General features: G+C 40.6%; 1 protein-coding gene across 1 annotated transcript in view; it reads left to right on the top strand.

Annotated features, from left to right (window-relative positions):
- The window catches only part of LOC143282301 (uncharacterized), a 55,011-nt gene that overhangs the window by 11,128 nt on the left and 23,171 nt on the right, over nt 1–20,712 (top strand). The window contains exons 7-14 of the mRNA XM_076587902.1: nt 9,007–9,209; nt 10,444–10,770; nt 12,127–12,261; nt 13,416–13,501; nt 14,050–14,170; nt 14,527–14,599; nt 17,403–17,584; nt 20,393–20,400. Coding sequence (XP_076444017.1) covers nt 9,007–9,209; nt 10,444–10,770; nt 12,127–12,261; nt 13,416–13,501; nt 14,050–14,170; nt 14,527–14,599; nt 17,403–17,584; nt 20,393–20,400 — 1,135 coding nt within the window. The remainder of the gene's footprint in view (nt 1–9,006; nt 9,210–10,443; nt 10,771–12,126; nt 12,262–13,415; nt 13,502–14,049; nt 14,171–14,526; nt 14,600–17,402; nt 17,585–20,392; nt 20,401–20,712) is intronic.

Raw genomic sequence — 20,712 nt, forward strand, 5'->3', positions numbered from 1 at the left:
ATGCATTGAATGACAAAAGAGCATCAACAAGCTTAAAGCTTATACTGTGCTCACAACGTTGCACTTCAATTTTATCATGACGGCAGATGAACCATATTATGACTTGTATGAAATAACATGCATAAACAGTAAGTAATGTAATGATGAAATAAAACAAATAAACAAACAGTACATAATATAGTAAAATAATGCTAATATCAATATTAACATGAGATTAAATTTGTTATCACCAAAGTAATTGGCCTAATAGAAGAAAAACACGAAGAAGAAGAAGAAAATTTAGAAGAATGGAGGGTAAGGTGGTGGAGGAGGGGGAACAGAGGGGAGAGGAGAAATTCTAACAGATCATTGGCCAATCCATTCACCTTGAATATTTGGTCAGTCAAAAAATTCAACATATATTTTACGAATAGAATCATGTTGTACTCTTTCTTCACAATACTTTCTAAGCTAAAATCTATTTGAATCGGAGATAAACTGGTGGACAGTTTGAAATATGAATATATTTGTATGATTTTGGAGAACAGGATCTCCATGCAACAGAATTTTAACGTGAATGTAGTTTGGAGATAAATTTAAGATTGTGTTTGCCCGAGCCATATGAAAGTCTTGACAAACTAATAAATAATGTTCAGCAGTTTCGCTTGCAGTGCCACAAGCACAAAGTGGGTCGTTTATTAAATGTCTGTTGAACATATCTTCTCTTAAGTCACTAATCCCTAGACGAAGTCGACAGTGAATGATTTGTTCCTTCCGTTTACCATAGTAATAATAGCTAGGCACTACAGCATCGTTAGCACATAGGTAATGTTTAAGCTGGCTTAAGGAATTGCTGGTTTTAACATAATCAGGTAGAGAATTCCAGAGATAAGTAGTAGATGGTATGAATGATTTCCGATAGAGTTCGGTGTGAAATCTTGGTACGGTGCGTTCCAATGACCTGCGTCTATGGTAAGGGTTATTGTCTGAAACAAGACCAGGAACAAGACCATTTAGGTAGTTAGGGCATAGACCGTTAACCATCTTGAAATAATGCACAAGTTTGTGTCTTTTCCTTCTTTCCTTAAGTGTACAGAACCCTGATTCTTGGTATATTTTTTGGTGGCTTGTCCCACGAACAGCTCCAGTTATGGTTCTTAATGCATCAAGCTGTAAATTTTCCAGAGAATCTGATTGTGCATCTGTGCAATTATCCCAAACAATATCAGCATAGTCAAAATGTGGTAATATGAATGATTTGTACATGATTTCTAATGCTCTCCTATTTAACTTGTACTTATACGTCTTAAGACAAGAAACCAACATAGTTACAGCATTGATTATACTTTTAATATGTTCCTCCCATTTGCAGTTGTTTTGGAGTATGACGCCTAGATGTTTATGTGTGTCTGTACATTGTAATGGTGTGATGCCAAAAGTAAGAGGTAAAATTGTGTCAGTGTTTCGAGAAAAATTTAATAACTCTGTTTTCCCCTCATTAAATTTGACTTTCCATCGCTTAGCCCAAGAATCTATCTTTTCTAAGTCAGAATTGAGTGTTTGTGCACGGATGTTTGGGTTATTTAGTGCTAAGGACATACTTGTATCATCTGCAAATAGCTTAATGTTTGAATGGATGTCGTATACAATATCATTGATATAGATAAGGAATAATAGTGGACCAAGTACAGAGCCTTGAGGAACACCTGCGGGTATTCCTTTGTAATCAGACTTATCACTCTTTATAACAACTGCTTGGATACGGTTAGAGAGGTAATCGGAAAACCAGTCAAGTAATTTGCCTCGTATGCCATTCGCTCTTAACTTCAGAAGAAGTCCCTTATGCCAAACCCGATCAAAAGCTTTAGATATATCAAAGTACACAGCCTGGGTTGTGACTCCATTATCAAAAGATGAGCATAAGTCATTATAAATACAGAGCAACTGATTTACTGTCGAATCACCAGGAATAAAACCTGATTGGGAAGGAGATAAAATATGATTTGATGAAAAAAACTTGTAAACTTGCTTATGGATGCATCTCTCAAGGACTTTACCAACACAGCTAAGCAAAGAGATTGGACGGTAATTACTACAAAGTTCCTTCGAAGCTTTTTTATGCAGAGGATTTACATGTGCTGTTTTCCATACCAGAGGAAATTTTGATTCATGAAGGCTTTTGTTGAAAATCCTGGTTAGTGGGTCTAGAATGGCTGGCAATGAGGCAATTAACAATCTGTTATGTACAAGATCTGGCCCTACCGCTTTATTTTTATTTAGATTTAGAATAACACCTTCAACATCAGAAGTAGTAAGCGCTATGTCTGTAAGTTCTAAGTCGAGGAATGGAATATCAGGTAAATCTTTTTCGCTGTCTTCAAGAGTGGATTGTGAAATGAAAAAGTTGTTAAAAACATCAGCTTTATCTTTGTTTTTATAATAGACAATACCATTAGATATAATAGGGGGAATTTCATCTGACCCAACACCTTTCTTTCAGCATGCACTTAGCGCACGTAAAAGAACCAACGATAACAAAAGGGTTGTCCCTGGCAAAATTCTGTAGAAAGATCCACTTCGACAGGAAAACAAATGAAAACTGCAGGCAGGAAAAAATACAAAAAAAGGGTGGCGTTCTCAGTGTGGCGATGCGCTCTCCCTTGGGAGAGCAGATCGAATTTCACACGATTAAATATATTGTGAGAAAAAAAGAGTAATACAATACTACAATACAATGTTAAACACAGACTCACACACACACACACACACACACACACACACACACACACACACACACACACACACACACACACACACACACACACACACAAACACAAACACACACACAGAGAGACAACGAACACCTGGTTAACATAGATTCACTTTGTTTATACAAGTGAGTCAAACACAAGAAGCAAATATGTGACTGTAATTTCTTTAGATAATGGTAGACCATAATCTGAATTCCAATGAATGAAAGAGGGAGAGGAGAGGAGAGAGAGAGATATGGGGGCCAAAAAGGGAGAGACAGAGTGAGGTGTGTGTGTGTGTGTGTGTGTGCGTGCGTGTGTGTGTGTGTGTGTGTGTGTGTGTGTGTGTGTGTGTGTGTGTGTGTGAACAATAATACCTGTACATTGATTATAAGGTTATCATCCAAAACAATAAGATAAAAGCATGGCTGTGGACCTGTACAAGCCCTTCTGCACATGCAGTAATGCATATTTCCACAGTTAAATTCTCTAACATAAATAAAACATCATGCAAAGCATCAATATTAATCCCAATTATACGGTATATTAATGAATTTCAGTAATAGTATAGCCCTCCCTCCTCCCGTCCACAAAGTATACCATAAACATTGAAATAAATAACAAGGTTCCTTAATGGAACAGCCAGCAGTAACACAAGTTGATAAGGTATATAAAACAAGAGAGGCAAAGCCTCCAAGACTCACTTGTGATACACTGAAAAAAAAAAAGTCTAATCGTTAAAATGTGTTCTGTATTTCTTATTATAAAGCTTCGCGTTAAAAAAAAAGAAAAAAAAGAAGGCCTAACCAGATTCGAATTAAGTCCCCTGGCATTTATTACAGAGTAATTTCCCTTTTTTACCATCTGCACCAAAACGTTTGCAAAATAAATAAAACTTCCATGCTTAGCAAAAGAAGTTCCTGTTTGAGCAAAAAATGATAATAATGACTGCTCTTGTTGTTGGGTCAGAATATCAGATCAAAGTGCCAAGTTTAGAGAATACAAAAAATATAAATATAACAGTAAATGCAGTTTGCATATAATTAGGCTTCATTTTTTATTTTCTTGTGCCCATCCCATAGGTGCAATATTGTTTTAAACAAGATGACTGGAAATAACTGAATTTTTCCTATTTTTATGCCTAATTTGGTGTCAATTGACAAAGTATTTGCAGAGAAAATGTCAATGTTAAAGTTTACCACGGACACACAGATACACAGACACACAGACACACAGACACACAGACACACACACACACACACACACACACACACACACAGACAACCGAACACCGGGTTAAAACATAGACTCACTTTGTTTACACAAGTGAGTCAAAAAGGAATGATCAAATATATACAACTAAATTGATTGAGATTTAAAAGTGAAACAAAGCACACAGTCAATGCATTCAAGCACTGCAGTTCCAAACGCAAAGATGAGTCAGTTACAGTCTAAAAAAAAAAGAAGAAAGAAGTAAATACAGGAAACTCAACCAAGCGCACCTACTGAAAACTATCAAGAATACAATAGTATTAAGAGCTTAGTTTAGAATAATATTATCCATTCATAAAAGCACTTACTTATTATCAGTTGCATGCATCCTCCACACACACGCACAGACACACACACACACACACACACACACACACACACACAACACACACACACACACACCACACCACACACACACACACACACACACACACACACACACTTATTCTCCTCCGCCTCCATTCTCATCCCACAAGGTGGGGATGGAGTCAGTAGAAAGGAAGAGGCCAAAAAACCAGTGCTAGGAATGGCTATATCATACAAACACCATTGATTGTAACTTATAAGACTCAAAATTAATTAAAGCAGAATAATTTCAAAAACAAATATGCTGTAGACACTTAGTGTTTTCTTCACTCGTCTTTTACCAGAAGGATGTAGCTCACATTGAGTATGTTGGGGGTATTACCTATCTACTGTATTCCCCTCGAAGAGTCACATGGAAATGAAAGAGCATTCTGAACCGAAGAAAATCTGATGGTCCCAATATGCTGTAAAAAAAACAACACAAACACATCTCTGTTTCCCTTCCTTTGATCCGTGCTTCACTCAACGACGTACTGGTTTCCCACTTGTATTTCCCGCTTCTGTTCAGTTGTCACTTTGCTTAGGAATGGGTGCATGCACCGAACACATGACCAGACCAGGCTTTTAACTCTCTCCATACGAACGGCGAAAGAGACGACGTTAACAGAGTTTCATCCCAATTACCATCATCAAAATATTACAAGCGGAAACGCTCTTATACTGAAGAGGTGAATGTTGACAAAGAATACCACAGTTCTGACGACGGAAGCTAAAGCTTGGGTCATTCAGACACCCACTGGACATCCGAGGGGTCTGTGTAGAGGAGAAGAGAGGACTGGCCGTACTGAGTGAGTTAAGAAAAAGAAAAAAGAAAAAAAAGGCGTTCTACATACTTGCTCGCTCGTTTGTTGATTTCGAACAGAATCCTTTCCAATTTGCCCTTCCCTTCTTGCAAAATCCCTGTCTCCCTTCTTTGCCAGCTTAACTGCACTATTTACTCTCATGCTCACGTACTCAGCCACCCTCTCACTAACTTACCTACGTGCTCACTGTTTTATCTGCTTGCTCACTAACCTACGTACTTACTCACGAACTTACCTACTTATTTATCGACTTATCAATTTATTCACTGACTTACCCACATATTCACTAACTTATCTGCTAATTCCCTACCGTACCTGCTCATTCATCAAGTTTCCCACTCATTCACTCACTTACCTCCTCATTCACTGACTTACCTACTTACCTACTCATTCACTGACTTACCTATTTACCTACTCATTCACTGACTTACCTATTTACCTACTCATTCACTGATTCACCTACTCATTCACTGACTTACCTACTTACCTACTCATTCACTCATTTACCTCCTCATTCACTGACTTACCTACTTACCTACTCAACTCATTCACTTACTTACCTCCTCATTCACTGACTTACCTACTTACCTACCCATTCACTGACTTACCTATTTACCTACTCATTCACTCACCTATTTACCTACTCATTCACTGATTCATCTACTCATTCACTGACTTACCTATTTACCTACTCATTCACTCATTTACCTCCTCATTCACTGACTTACCTACTTACCTACTCATTCACTCACTTACCTCCTCATTCACTGACTTACCTACTTACCTACTCATTCACTGACTTACCTATCTACCTACTTATTCACTGACGTACCTAATTACCTACTTATTCACCGACTTACCTATTTACCTACTAATTCACTGACTTACCTACTTATCTATCCATTCACTGACTTACCTACTTACCTACTCATTCACTCACTTACCTACCCATTCACTGACTTACCTACTTACCTCCTCATTCACTGACTTACCTATTTTACACCTCCTCATTCACTGACTTACCTATTTTACACCTCCTCATTCACTGACTTACCTACACATTCAATGACTTACCTACTTATTCACTCACTTACCTACTCATTCACTGACTTACCTACTTACCTCCTCATTCACTGACTTACCTACTTACCTGCTCATTCACGGACTTACCTACTCATTCACTGACTTACCTACTTACATCCTCATTCACTGACTTACCTACTTACCTACTCATTCACGGACTTACCTAATCATTCACTGACTTACCTACTTATTCACTGACTTACCTATTTACCTACTCATTCACTGACTTACCTACTCATTCACTCACTTACCTATTTACCTACTCATTCACTGATTCACCTACTCATTCACTGACTTACCTACTTACCTACCCATTGACTGACTTACCCACTTACCTACTCATTCACGGACTTACCTACTTATTCACTGACTTACCTACTTACCTACCCATTCACTGACGTACCTATTTATCTACTCATTCACTCACGTACCTGTTTACCTACTCATTCACTGATTCACCTACTCATTCACTGACTTACCTACTCATTTACTCACTTACCTATTTACCTACTCATTCACTGACTAACCTACTTACCTACCCATTCACTGACTTACATACTCATTCACTGACTTACCTACCCATTCACTGACTTACCTACTTACCTCCTCATTCACTGACTTACCTATTTTACATCTCCTCATTCACTGACTTACCTATTTTACACCTCATTCACTGACTTACCTACCCATTCACTGACTTACCTACACATTCACTGACCTACCTACTTATCTCCCCATTCACTGACTTACCTACCCATTCACTGACTTACCTACCCATTCACTGACTTACCTACACATTCACTGACTTACCTACCCATTCACTGACTTACCTACTCATTCACTGACTTACCTACTTACATCCTCATTCACTGACTTACCTACTTACCTCCTCATTCACTGACTTACCTCCTCATTCACTGACTTACCTACTTACATCCTCATTCACTGACTTACCTACTTACCTGCTCATTCACGGACTGCCTATTCATTCACTGACTTACCTACTTACTTCCTCATTCACTGACTTACCTACTTACCTACTCATTCACGGACGTACCTATTCATTCACTGACTTACCTATTTACCTACTCATTCACATACAGAAAATTGAAAACGGAATGGGAAGCCCAGAGTGGCATAAGGCAATGCGCAATTTTCAGATTAAAAAACTCACATGGTCATACTGCCCGGGACATGCAGGTGTTAAGGGAAATGAGCGAGCTGACAGACTTGCTGGTAACGCAACACCAACGAGTGGCCTACATGTAGGAAAATCGGAAATCCTCAGAAAAGTCAAAGAATATCAAAAAGAACAGGTACAAGGCCATCACACCATCGATCGCCTCAAAGAAATAAAAGCAGAGAGAGGGAGCGGCCGCAAGTCTAACATGAAAGGTAGAGCATTATGCTTTGCAAATCAAATATCGGCATCATTTCCAAACCAACATTGCGCAAATTTCTTCAAAACGGAACAGAGTCTCTGTGGGCCTTTCCAAATACAATAGACTGAGCAACACACTAGACGCCACGTTCTTGGCATCAGAGAACTTTTCCCATCCCTCTTGCGGCCAATCAGTGGCAGCCTCTGTGCGTGTGTGTATGTGTATGTTTGTATGTGTCTATGCTTTTGAGTGCGTTTGTGCATGCGAGAGAGTGTAAGTGTACACAAGTGTCAGGAGAGTTCTGTGCACGTGCGTGTGTGTGTGTGTGTGTGTGTGTGTGTGTGTGTGTGTGTGTGTGGGTGGGGGTGCGGGGGGGAGGTGGGGTAGAGGATGAGGTATGTGAGTGTATGCATGCCTACACTGTGGGAGCAACAGGATATTGGAACGTATATATATATTGATCTTTGTATATATGTGTGTGGGGTTTGGGGTGGGAGATATGGGCGTATGTGTGTGTGCTTGTACAAGTAAGTGTTCATCTGTGTGTGTGTGTGTGTGTTTGTGTGTGTGTGTGTGTGTGTGTGTGTGTGTGTGTGCCGTGGAAGCTGCGATACGTAGACTAGAAATGAGTGTGTGGAGGAGGGGGGTAGAAGAGGTGCAGGGTAATGTGTGTGTGTGTGTGTGTGTGTGTGTGTGTGTGTGTGTTGGAGCTCATGTACGTTTATATGTATTTGACTGTGCTTTCATATCTGTGAAACTGCATGTTTGGTGCATATCTGTTATGCATGTGTGGGGGTATGTGTGAATGTGTGTCTTCATATTTTACATTTATTTGCTTATTTATCATCATTGCTGTCTTATTTTTTTATTTTTATTTATTTATTTATTTATTCATTTATTTATTTTTTTAATTTTATTATTATAATTATTATTATCATTATTATTATTACTACTACCTTTTTCCATATTATAATTATTATTTATTTATTTATTTATGTAAGCTTATCTATTATTTATTCCCCCTTTTTTTTCTTTTTTTTTCTCAAGGCCTGACTAAGCGCGCTGGGTTACGCTGCTGGTCAGGCATCTGCTTGGCAGATGTGGTGTAGCGTATATGATTTTGTCCGAACGCAGTGACGCCCCCTTGAGCTACTGAAACTGAAACTGATACTCATTCACTGACTTACCTACTCATTCCCTCACCTATTTACCTACTCATTCACTGATTCACCTACTCATTCACTGACTTACCTACTTACCTACCCATTGACTGACTTACCTAATTACCTACTCATTCACTGACTTAACTACTTACCTACTCATTCACTGACTTAACTACTTACCTACTCATTCACTGACTTAACTACTCAGGGAATTGATCTGACGGGCGTCATCATGGGCATGGAGATGATGCCGACCAGACTCCGCTTCGTTCACCTCTTGTGTGGCAGTGTCGTGTGGGGCTGTTGCATGGTCCTACTGGGTCTACTGGCCTTTCTGATGAGGCACTTCCCCTGGCGCTACCTCCAGCTGCTCATCTGTGGTTTCTCTGTCTACACTTTCCTGCTGATACAGTGAGGATCTGATTTTGATGTCTACCCTTTTTTTGGCTCACGTGTGTAAGCAAACTGAACCTTTATGATCTTCGTAGTAACACTGATACGAAAATTTGTATTTATTTGTATGATGTATTTGTATTTCTTTTTATCACAACAGATTTCTCTGTGTTAAATTCGGACTGCTAGCCAGGGAGAGCGCGTCGCTTCACTATAGCGCCACCCATTTTTTTTTCCACTGCGTACAGTTTTAGTTGTTTTTCCTATCGAAGTGAATTTTTCTACAGAATTTTACCAGGAACAACCCTTTTGTTGCCGTGGGTTCTTTTACGTGCGCTAAGTGCATGCTGCACACGGGACCTCGGTTTATCGTCTCATCCGAATGACTAGCGTCCAGACCACCACTCAAGGTCTAGTGGAGGGGGAGAAAATATCGGCGGCTGAGCCGTGATTCGAACCAGCACGCTCAGATTCTCTCGCTTCCTAGGCGGACGCGTTACCTCTAGGCCATCACTCAAATATGTGTGCGTGTTTCTGTATGTCTGTGTGTGTCTGTGTATGTTTGCACAAGCATGCCCATGATAAACTTTAACAAGTTCATTTTCTCTGGAAAAACCATGTCTGTCAATATCAAATTTGATGGGGATGGGGGAGTGGGGGGGGGGGGGGAGGGGGGGGGGCGTTGTTGGACAAGTTCGTCGCCCTTTTCCATTTCCAGATCGATTTCTTTCATATGTTCGCTTTTTTCTCCTTTAATTTTTTTTTTATCGAGCAATGGACATCAAGTGCCGACCTACAGCTTCACCAGAGCCCCATTAGCCTGACGTTTCAGGGTGACCCAGGATGGGTTTACTGGGTTATGAGAAAGCCCACACCAGTTTCCAACCTAACAATGCCTTATTTCGTTACTATCTCGGGGATGTATGAGGAGTTCAACTTTGGGATACGCTAACTTTATGAGGTTGACAAACAGCATGACAAGCTCTGCTCAAGACATTTTCTGGTAAACCCCAGAAGGGTCAATAAATCACGACTAAAGTACCTGTCTCTGTTCCTGAAGACACACTTGCTTTTACAGACATGTTGTCTAGCACTCTGGGTTATCATATCCATCTATGTATATGCGCATCCCTATATATGTTTGCTTGTCTGTCTGTTTGCTATGTATCTATCTGTCTATCTGTCTGTCCGTCTTCTGTCCGCCTGTAAGTTCACAAAAGTACTTTGACCATCCAGTCTTTCATGTCCCCAGTTTCCTGGAGGAGTCAGTCCGCTGGCTGGTGGCTAACGGCAGGGTGGAGCACGCAGAGCGGATACTGAAGAAGGCGGCAGCTCAGAACAAAGTCAGCCAGGTGAACGTGCTCAACGTCTTCAGAACCAACATTCTGGGGCAGCACACCTCTGATGAAGGACACGACCTGAAGAACGGAGCATCTGAGGTACCCGGAGGGCATCCCGAGCCACTCATAGCTAGTCCTTCTGCACCTGGTGACAAAGAGGACCTGCCCAAATACGGAATCACTGATTTTGTCAGGCACAAACACGTCTTCGTGTGTACTGTGATCAATGGCTTCGCGTGGTGAGGATTCCTTGACATTGTCCTTGCTCTTCTCTCTTCTCATACTGTCCGTTATGTTTTCTGGCAGTCTTTGGCCAGTCTCTGAATGTCTCCCAGGTGCAAGAGTTCTTGCAGTGTGATAATTGTATTGTATTACTCTTTTTTGTCACAACAGATTTCTCTGTGTGAAATTCGGGCTGCTCTCCCCAGGGAGAGCGTGTCGCTACACAGAGAAAGCCACCTTTTTTGTATTTTTTTCTGCTTGCAGTTTTTTTTAAAATTTGTTTTCCCATCGACGTGGATTTTTCTACAGAATTTTGCCAGGGACAATCCTTTTGTTGCCGTGGGTTCTTTTACGTGCGCTAAGTTCATGCTGTTCACGGGACTTCAGTTTATCGTCTCATCCGAATGACTAGCGTCCAGACCACCACCATAGGTCTAATGGAGGCGGAGAAAATACTGGCGACTGTGCCGGGATTCGAACCAGTGCGCTCAGAGTCTCTAGCTTCCTTCCTTGTCGGACACGTTACCTCTAGACCATCACTCCACCGTGATGACCGTTCCTGTTCATTTGCCGTTATCTTTGCAGCAGGATGATAATTTGCCGCCCTTAAGTTATAAGTAGCATAGATTAACATCTGTCTGCTTACTTGCCTACATGTCTACCTTTCCTTTTCCAACGCCCGTATCTACTACGCCAGCGTTCTAGCGATGTCTCAGCATATATATATATACTCGTATATATGTATATGATAGTCAGTCGTGTCCGACTATGACCATCAGAACAGCAGAGGAGGCAACTGCTGTTCCAACTATTTGGGCTAGAATTTGATAATAGTGGAGAGTGTCTTGCCCAAGTTACATCCCCACTCTCTCGGCCAAGAAGGCTTTAGGACAGTCGGCGTTGGGATGGTTCCCAAAGGCCAACTAGTCCACAATGCTGCAGCACTAAGAGCCAGTGCAATTTTGCCTCCTAGTTTGAGAGTCATAGTCCTTCACGAAAGAGTGAGCTGTAAATGATTTCCCATTGACTGGAGAAACCACTGATAATACAGCATACTTATAAATATTAATATATATATATATATATATATATATATATATATATATATGTGTGTGTGTGTGTGTGTGTGTGTGTGTGTGTCGCTTTGCTTTGTAAAAAAAAAAACAAAAAAAAGTAATAATGAAATGAAAAAATCTGCTTACAGTTTGACGATGAAAAATATCAAATGCTGTTTGGTTTTCAAATGCAGATGGAATAGAAATCTTCGTCATATGTGTTACCGAAATTTGTTTTTTGATGTAGGTTAAACAGTTATGAAGTACCCATACGCATAAGTACCATACTGACAGTGATTATACTTCTTCCAACGACAGGGGTGTGAATGTTATGACGTATTACGGGCTGCTTATGACGTCAGTGAACCTTGCTGACGACATGTACCTGGGGTTTGCTCTGAACGCTCTGGTGGAAGTACCGTCCGGTCCAGTCGCATTATTTTTTTCACAAAGGTGTGTGTTTTATGTGAATAATGTAGGGTGTGATATCACGTTCTTGTTTTTCGTGAAATAAAGCCAGTGAAGGAGTGTGTGATTATTGTCTAAGTGTTTTTTCTTTCCTTTCTGCCTGTCTGCCTGTCATTTTCTGGGGTGTTTTGTCTGTCTTTTATTCTTCGTTTTTGTTTTCTTTAATTTCTTTCCATCTCACTTCCCTTTCTTTATTCTTTCATTCACTCTTTCTCGTTTTTTTTTCTATCTTTCTTTCTTTCTATTCCTCTTCTTCGTTCGTGGACTGCAACCCTCACGTTCACTTGTATATACACGAGTGGGTTTTTACGTGTATGACCGTTTTTACTACCGCCATCTAGGCAGCCACTGTTTTCGGAGGTGTGCATGCTGGGGGTATGTTCTTGTGTCCATGACCCACCGAACGCTGACATAGATTACAGGATCTTTAGCGTGCGTATTTGTTCTTCTGCTTGCGTATACACACGAAGGGGGTTCAGGCACTAGCAGGTCTGCATATATGTTGGCCTGGGAGATTGGAAAAATCTCCACCCTTTACCCAGCAGGCGCCGATACTGAGATGAATCGAACCCGGCTTCCTATACATGTTACTAACTTTTAATCTTTTCGTGATCTTGAGATATGTGTTTGTTTTTGGAATAGTTTATTTAGGTGTGGAAATGCACCCAGTACAGCACCAACACCAGTGTGAGAATTGTACCAGAGTTGTGTACTTTCCACTATGTCTATGGCTCAGAATGCTAGAAGATTACTGAGAGTGATCTAACGAAGTTGTCAGCCTTCCATACCAAACTTTTTCGAAGATCCGCGTGAATCTTCAGGTCCAATACTACACTACCACCTCCAATCAACAAATACTCACCAGTACTATTGAGATCACCAGGACAGCCATCAGCTGGACACCAGAGGATAGACGCAAGAGAGGAAGTCCACCTGGCGCAGAATAACCCCTGGAGAACACCTGGGTTATCATTCAAATACAGGCCCAAAACAGAAAAGAGTGGTGGTTCTTCATAGCTTGCTTACATACCAGAGCGCATGATGGACAATAAGCAAGTGAGTAGGTTCTGTAACGTTTGGTATTGAAATGTGCCTGTGCTTGTTAATTGATTCACTGTTTCTCATTCGTTCGTTTTCAGATTTGGTCGCAAGAGATTCTGTGCCGTATTTCACGTGCTGGCAGGACTGTCACTGCTGGCCTCTGTCGCTTTGTCATCTCTCGCAGGTGACTTGTCGGACAGACACAAACAAGACTTGAAACTTACCGTCTAAAGTCTAGTTTTGGTCTTGTTTTGATGTGGTTTCAGGGTTTGTTGTGTTCTGTTGCGTGGATGTGTTTTAAAAAAGGTTGTGTTGCGCTGCGCCGTGCGTTGACTGTCTGACTGACTGATCCAAATTTTAGCTGGCTGCCGAAAGTTCTAATGATGGACTGGCTGACCCATTGATTAACTGATGAATTCATTCATTGTTTAATTGATTATTTGTTGAAATGGTTGGTTGGTTTGATGTTTAGTTGGTTGATTCAGCTGGTTTATTTAACTGGTCAGTGTGTTGGCCGGACAGCTATGTAGCTGATTGGTTGAACTGGTTAGTAGGCCGGTTGGCTGTCTGGGGAATTGAGTGGCTGGTTAGTGGGTTGATCTGATAGCTAGCCAGCTGATTGATTGATCGATTTGATAGACTGGGTGATTAAAAATCTTCGACTGAACTAGTTGGCTGCCTTTCAGGCTGCCTGTTCGATTATTATTTGATTGATGGGTTAATTGGTTACAGGTGACAACAAAGCGGCCACCACAGCTGCGGTAGCCCTGTCCCTCCTGGGCAAGTTCTCCATCACTGCTACTTTCGCTACTCTCTTCCTGTACACTCCTGAACAGTTTCCTACCAATCTGAGGTATTCTTTCATTATGTGTCTGCCTCTTTGTTCATCCCTCTCCCTCTCTCTCTGTGTATGTGTGTGTGTGTGTGTGTGTGTGTGTGTGTGTGTGTGCGTGCGTGTGCCATCACCACTGAATATTTTGTGCTCTCCCTCTACACCCCAGACCAGTACCACAGCAATTTGAGTTGTTCTTTCCTTCTGTCTTTCTGTCTCTTTCACCGCCCATACACCATTTCTCCATATATTTGCGTGCCCTTCTGTTTCGTTCTTTGCTTTGTCTTTTGTTTCTTTCTATTTGTGCATGTAATAACATTGTTTTGGTTTCGCACAACCAAGAATACAACTTCATGGCATCTGCTTTATATCCTCAGGAATGCAAGTCTGGGAGTAGCGTCCATGGCAGGCAGAGTGGGTGGTATGATCGCCCCTTACTCCCGAACCTTGGTAAGACACAGATGATCACACAATCCATGATGAACGAACACGCGGTGAACACGCGAAATTGTTTGTAAAACAGAAACTACAAATGCAAGTTGCAATGAACACACACACACACACACACACACACACACACACACACACACACACACACACACACACACACAGACGTGCGCACGCGCGCGCAATTCTCATCGTAATCATCGTCATTCCTTTCATTACCATCATTGTAATTCTTGTTATTGATCTTACGACTACTACTATAAATAATGAATACTTGTTGAGCGCTTTCCTTCCTTAAAGGGAGCTCAAAGCACTTCACAAGAAACATTAATCACACATACACACGCAACAGCTTATAAGAAAAAGAAGAAGAAAGATTCAGCGCACAAAAGCATAAAACAGATTCGAAGACTACGCGTGTTACACTTCTTAATTACACACAGACACAGACACAGACACACACAGACACACACACACACACACACACACACACACACACACACAGACAGACACACACACACAGTTTGCATGGCTTGTAGCTGAATGTCATTGGAAAGACATGGAAGTTCTCTGCATAGGCGTTTTCAAAAAGACATGTTTTCAGACCAGTTTTAAAAGATTGAAATGGGGGACGGTGGCGAAGATAGTGAGACAAATAGTTAACATTTATAATAGTGATAATAATTACTATTTATACAGCACTGAATCTTGAGCAGAGACAAATCAAAGCGCTTTCACACCAGTCATTCACACACATGCGTAACTCTGTACTTGAAAAACTGAAGACAAGGAAGAGGCAGGGAAGGGAAGCTATTTGGGAAGAGGTGGGTTTTAAGGCCAGTCCTGAAAGAGCTGAGTGTGAAGACCTGACGAAGCGAAAGGGGAAGTTCATTTCAAAAGCAAGGTCCGGAGACAGAGAAAGAACGGCGGCCGACAGTGGAGTGTTTGAATCTGGGTTTGCGTAAACAAAGCCGATCGTAGAGAGCGAGATGGGGTGTAGATATGAATTCAGCCACAGAGATAGGAAGGGGCAGATTTGTGAATAGATTTATAACATCGAGTGCCGATATTGTCCTTTATTCTGTGTGAGACAGGGAGCCAATGGAGATGTTGCAAAAGAGGAGTTATGTCAGATCTTTTCTTTCTGAGGACAAGTCGGGCAGGAGAGTTTTGTATGCTCTGAAGGGACTGAATGGATGAAGCAGGTAAACCGGACAATAGAGAGTTAAGTAGTCAAAGCGAGAAAGAATGAGAGAAACGACAAGTGTAGATGTCGCGTCGGTGGATAGAAATTTCCGAGTGGAACTGATGCACCGCAATTGACAATGGAAGAGTTGACAGGTCTGACTGATAAACGCTTGCATGGACAGTGTGTTGTCAAGGACAACGCCGAGGTACCTGACTGAGCCCTAAAGAAGGATGGATGTGCTGCCAAGTTTGATTGTGTCAGTTGTGATGGAAGAGAGTTTTTGTATAGTTCCTATCGTGATTTATTCGGATTTGTCCGCGTTCGATTGTAATTTATTATGTGTCATCCAGTTTTGAATGTTCAGGAAGCAAGAGCGATGGTAAATTTTCAGTTTCTGACAGATGGCGCTAAATGAGAAAAAAAAAAGAATCACCAAAGGATCGGATTTTAGCACGGGGAGCAAGTAGCCGCCGTGAATCGGAAGATGATCTGAGTTGTCGCGAGTGTGTGTAGGTTTGGATGACTTATCTCAGATAGTGAGGGGCATCACCCGAAATGGAGTTGAAGGTGAGAGTTGCGACTTCGTACTGAATGCGGGCAGAGATTGGTAACCAATGAAGAGAACGCAGAAGATCTTGAATAATAATAATAATATTATTATTATTACTGTAATTATTACTATTGTCAGTAGTAGTAGTCGTAGCTGTTGTAATTGCCGTCGTCGTCGTCGCCGTTCTTGTTCTTCTTCTCCTCCACACCATCATCCACTTCTTCCCCCCTCCGCCCCCACCCTCCCACGCACCTTCTTGTCAAATTCCTTGTCTTTCCCCATCCTTTCTCTGTTTTTCTTCCTGTTAACTCCTTATTTTCATGTCCTCCTAAATCTCCCTCCTTTCCCACCCGCTCCTTATTCTTCCCTCTCCTCCACCCTCCTGTATTCCTATTCCCCTTCATCTTTCATTGTCCTTCAAGTTCGCATCTCCTTCTCTGAAGTAAACCACGTACAGTGCTTCTTCTCTCGTAGTTCATAGCCTGCATTTAGGAACTATGGCAACGATGAAATAGTCCATAGTCGAAACTCGAAGCTGTCTTGGACATTCAAGACAGGCTGACCAATACATGCTGTCAGAAATGGGATAGGTTTAGCTTGGAAATCGCCCTGGCAATGGTAAGTGCATCAACACATATGAAACAAGGCCTGAAGAACTGGAAGAAAGCAGTGACAATCTAGAAGCTGTGGAGAAATGGATAGTTCTTTTCGACATTTTCCTCAGAGCTGCAGTAGGGTCCAACAAACCAGAAACCATCAAAGTAGGCCTTTGCTGCACCACATTGGTGAAGGAATGGAAGTATACTTTACCGTTTTACATAAAAAACCTTCTTGGACATTTAAGACAGACCAACAACTACAGTCTTTCATTCTGCTTCTCTTTTTCTTGGTTCTCTTCAAGTCATTTTTCGTCCGCCTCTCCTCCTCCTTCCCCGACTCGTTCATCTTCTTTTCCCTCCTCCTCCTCCTCTTCTTCTTCTTCTTGGTCTTCTTCCTCTGCATGACCTTTTTCCTCGTCTTCTTCTTTCCGAATCTTCCCAATCCATCTCTCATCAATTCTGTTCCAGAGCCGACACTTTCCCTGGGTACCAGGCACCATCTTTGGAGTGCTCTGTCTTCTGCAGCCTGTCTGTATGTGGAAGCTGCCAGAGACCTGTGGCAGAGAGCTTCCCCAGACCATTGAGGACATGGAGCTGTACTTCACTGCTCCAGACACAGTGTCCCGTCGCTCTGAGAATGGCAAACAGAAGTCAGAATTTGATTAAAATGTTTCGCCGATCATGGGTGATTTCGCTGAGTTGCGTCTCGTTTGGACTAGTCTTGATATATATATATTTTTCGTCGATCATTTGAGATCAATTTAAAGTATGTCATAGGCATTGTGATCAGTCTATAGTTTCTTGCTAGCATTCTGTGTTTTTCTGTCCGTTTTGCTGGAAATGGTGATGACGACGATATTTTTGTTGATTAGGGTGATACCATTGTGAGACATTTCCAATAAATATGCGCAGATTATGAATTTCAGTGTTTGTTTTGTATTGTCAGCATATTATGTGTAGCATATTCAGGATTAAAAGGCATCGCAAGTCTTGAATAAAAGCTAATTTGTGTTTGTACATTCCTTCTGTAATTTCTGCTGTGTGCACATGTCAAATAATTGGTATAAGGACGAGCCCGGAGCTTCCTTTTTTGAGGAGGTGCCTGGGTTTGTTCCAATGTACCATTTATTTACCTGTGTGCTAGCTGAATCGGTAGCACAAGTAGCATTGACTTAGTTGTGTACTTTGCAAATTGAGAAATTACCACTCTTTATTATTTGTTAATAATCTATTCTCCTAGTCTTATTGTTCTTTCATTATGAATTTCAGTGTTTTCTGTTTTGTCTGTACTCAATTATTATATCCCGAAACATTATCTGTTTGTTACTTTGTGTAAACATTGAATGCTATGAATGTTTTATGCAGATACTCGTATTTATACCAGACTTAGCAAAATTTATCACTTTCGTAATGATACGATATTATCCAAGTTCTGTTGCTTCGTTCTGGTATTTTTGACTCACTTGTGTAAACAAAGTGAGTCTATGTTTTAAGACGGTGTTCGGTTGTCTGTGTGTCTGTATGTCTGTGTATCCGTGGTTAACTTTAACATTGCCATTTTAGCTGGAAATACTTTGTCTGCCAATACCAAATTTAGCTTAAACATGGTATGAAAAAACATCTTCACAGTCATACCAATAACAGGTTGTAAGTCTCCCGAATTAAGCCGTATTTCCTAAACATTAACGGTTTATTTCGTTGAGATTCGTTCCGAAATCCGAAAATGATAAAAACCAGGTTCCCACAGAGTTAGGCCAACTAGAAGGAAGGTTGTGTTTAAAGACGACGACCTTGTTTTTCTTGTTCACAATTAAAAGGAAAGAAATACAAATTCTGGACAGAACACATACAGTGATACTAACTACACCATCGACTTGTTTACTGCATATAAATATTCTAAAGTAGACACTGAATTAACTGGAATGAGCATAAAAGAAAAATTGAATCAATCGTTTCTTTCAGTCCGTTTTAGGCGGGTTCGTCAGCGCAGATCTAGAGATCTGCCACGTGTTGCTTGAAGGATGGCAACGTCTCCTTTATCGCTGAAATAAAACAACAATGGAGATATAATAAAACACACAAAAGCCATAATTTAAACGGTGTTATTAGTCCACTACAATCACATCTATTTGTCGCACGAAGAAGAAACGTCAGTTTCAGTTTCAGTTTCAGTAGCTCAAGGAGGCGTCACTGCGTTCGGACAAACCATATACGCTACACCACATCTGCCAAAGCAGATGCCTGACCAGCAGCGTAACCCAACGCGCTTAGTCAGGCCTTGAAAAAAAAACAACAACAACAAAAAAAACAAAAAACGTCAATATTGTTTTAAGTATTAAATTTCGTCGAATGACGTCAGATGCGCTGCAGCAGTGTGGATTAGCTAGTTTGTTCGCTTCGTAACTGAACATGCAGCATGATTTGATCCTGCTCGCATGCCTTTTTTTCTCGTTTTTTTTTTTCTCTTTCAAGCTTATTCTATATATCATATGTAATAAAGAGCACTTTTCAACGATTTTTAAATTTTTTTTTTCTCCTCATGATTCCTTTACTGGATAAAGCGCGAAGCACAAGTGTCTTGAAGGCTTTGCGTCTTGTTTTTTCTTTTCTTTTTACCCGAAACTTTATAATAACAATGCAGAACACATGTTAGATTTAAACAAAACCATCTTTTTAAATGTGCATCACAAGTTAGTCTTGAAGGCCTTGCCTCTCTTGTTTGTGCATACGTTGCATTAACTTGGAAAATATTCTTGCATGTTTTACATTTTGATTTATGATAATGATATAACTTATTAATTAGAATCATGTATGAAAACGATTGATAATTTTCTAACCCTTTCAATTTTTTATCACTCTTATGGTAACAGACTATGATAATTTTTTTCTTCTTCTTCTTCTTTTTATATATATTTTTTTACATCCGAAAACACTGAATCGGCAGATGAATACAAAGATAGTAGCTAACCTGAGAGTATCAGTATTTGATGAGTCCCCTCAGACAGTGTTTGCTCCCTTGAGCTGACCATACTTTACTGATCTTTTCAACATCTACACACACACATACACACACACGGATTTCCATGGAATGTTTCGATTTTTGAGATATGGGGACAGTAAAAACCAGATTGCTTCTTATGTGTTTACCGCGTTTAATAATGAGGTCACATAAAAAATGAATTGGCAAAAACAACAGGTGTGAAATGTAGACAAACAAAAGAATCATTGACAGAATCCACGCACTAAATTTGTTGTAAATATAATTTTGTAAGGCTGTGTGATCTGCAAAGGTGAATTCAAACATAACATCAAGATTTGTTATCTATTTCTTTTTGTGGTTGTAGGATTGTTATGTTTCGTTTTAGGGTTTGCTGACAATAAAACCACCCATGTGTTCCTGAAATGATAAGCTGCCTGTGTTGTTCCTGTTGAATTTGGATAGATGGGCAACCCGACAGGTGGATGGGTGGGTGGGTGAATGGATGTCAGTATGGCTGGCTGGCTGAATCATACATTATGATATAACAGCGTGTGCGTGAATGAGCATGTATGCATGTTAAGTGCATTCGTATGGCCTGTGTGCATCTTCATATATTCTTTTAGATTTCTATTTTATCTGCATTGAAGACTGGATGTAAGTCATGTGTGTTTGTTCATCTTCCCTTATAATACTAATTCGTATTTGTTCGTTTTTTCCTCGCTCGTTCTCGTTATCTGTCTCTGTATCTCTGTCTGTCTGTCTGTCGCTCTCTCTTTTTTCACTCTCTCTTTTTGCCAC

The sequence above is a fragment of the Babylonia areolata genome, chromosome 5 (genome assembly GCF_041734735.1).
Source record: "Babylonia areolata isolate BAREFJ2019XMU chromosome 5, ASM4173473v1, whole genome shotgun sequence".
NCBI classification, from domain to species: Eukaryota; Metazoa; Mollusca; class Gastropoda; order Neogastropoda; family Buccinidae; genus Babylonia; species Babylonia areolata.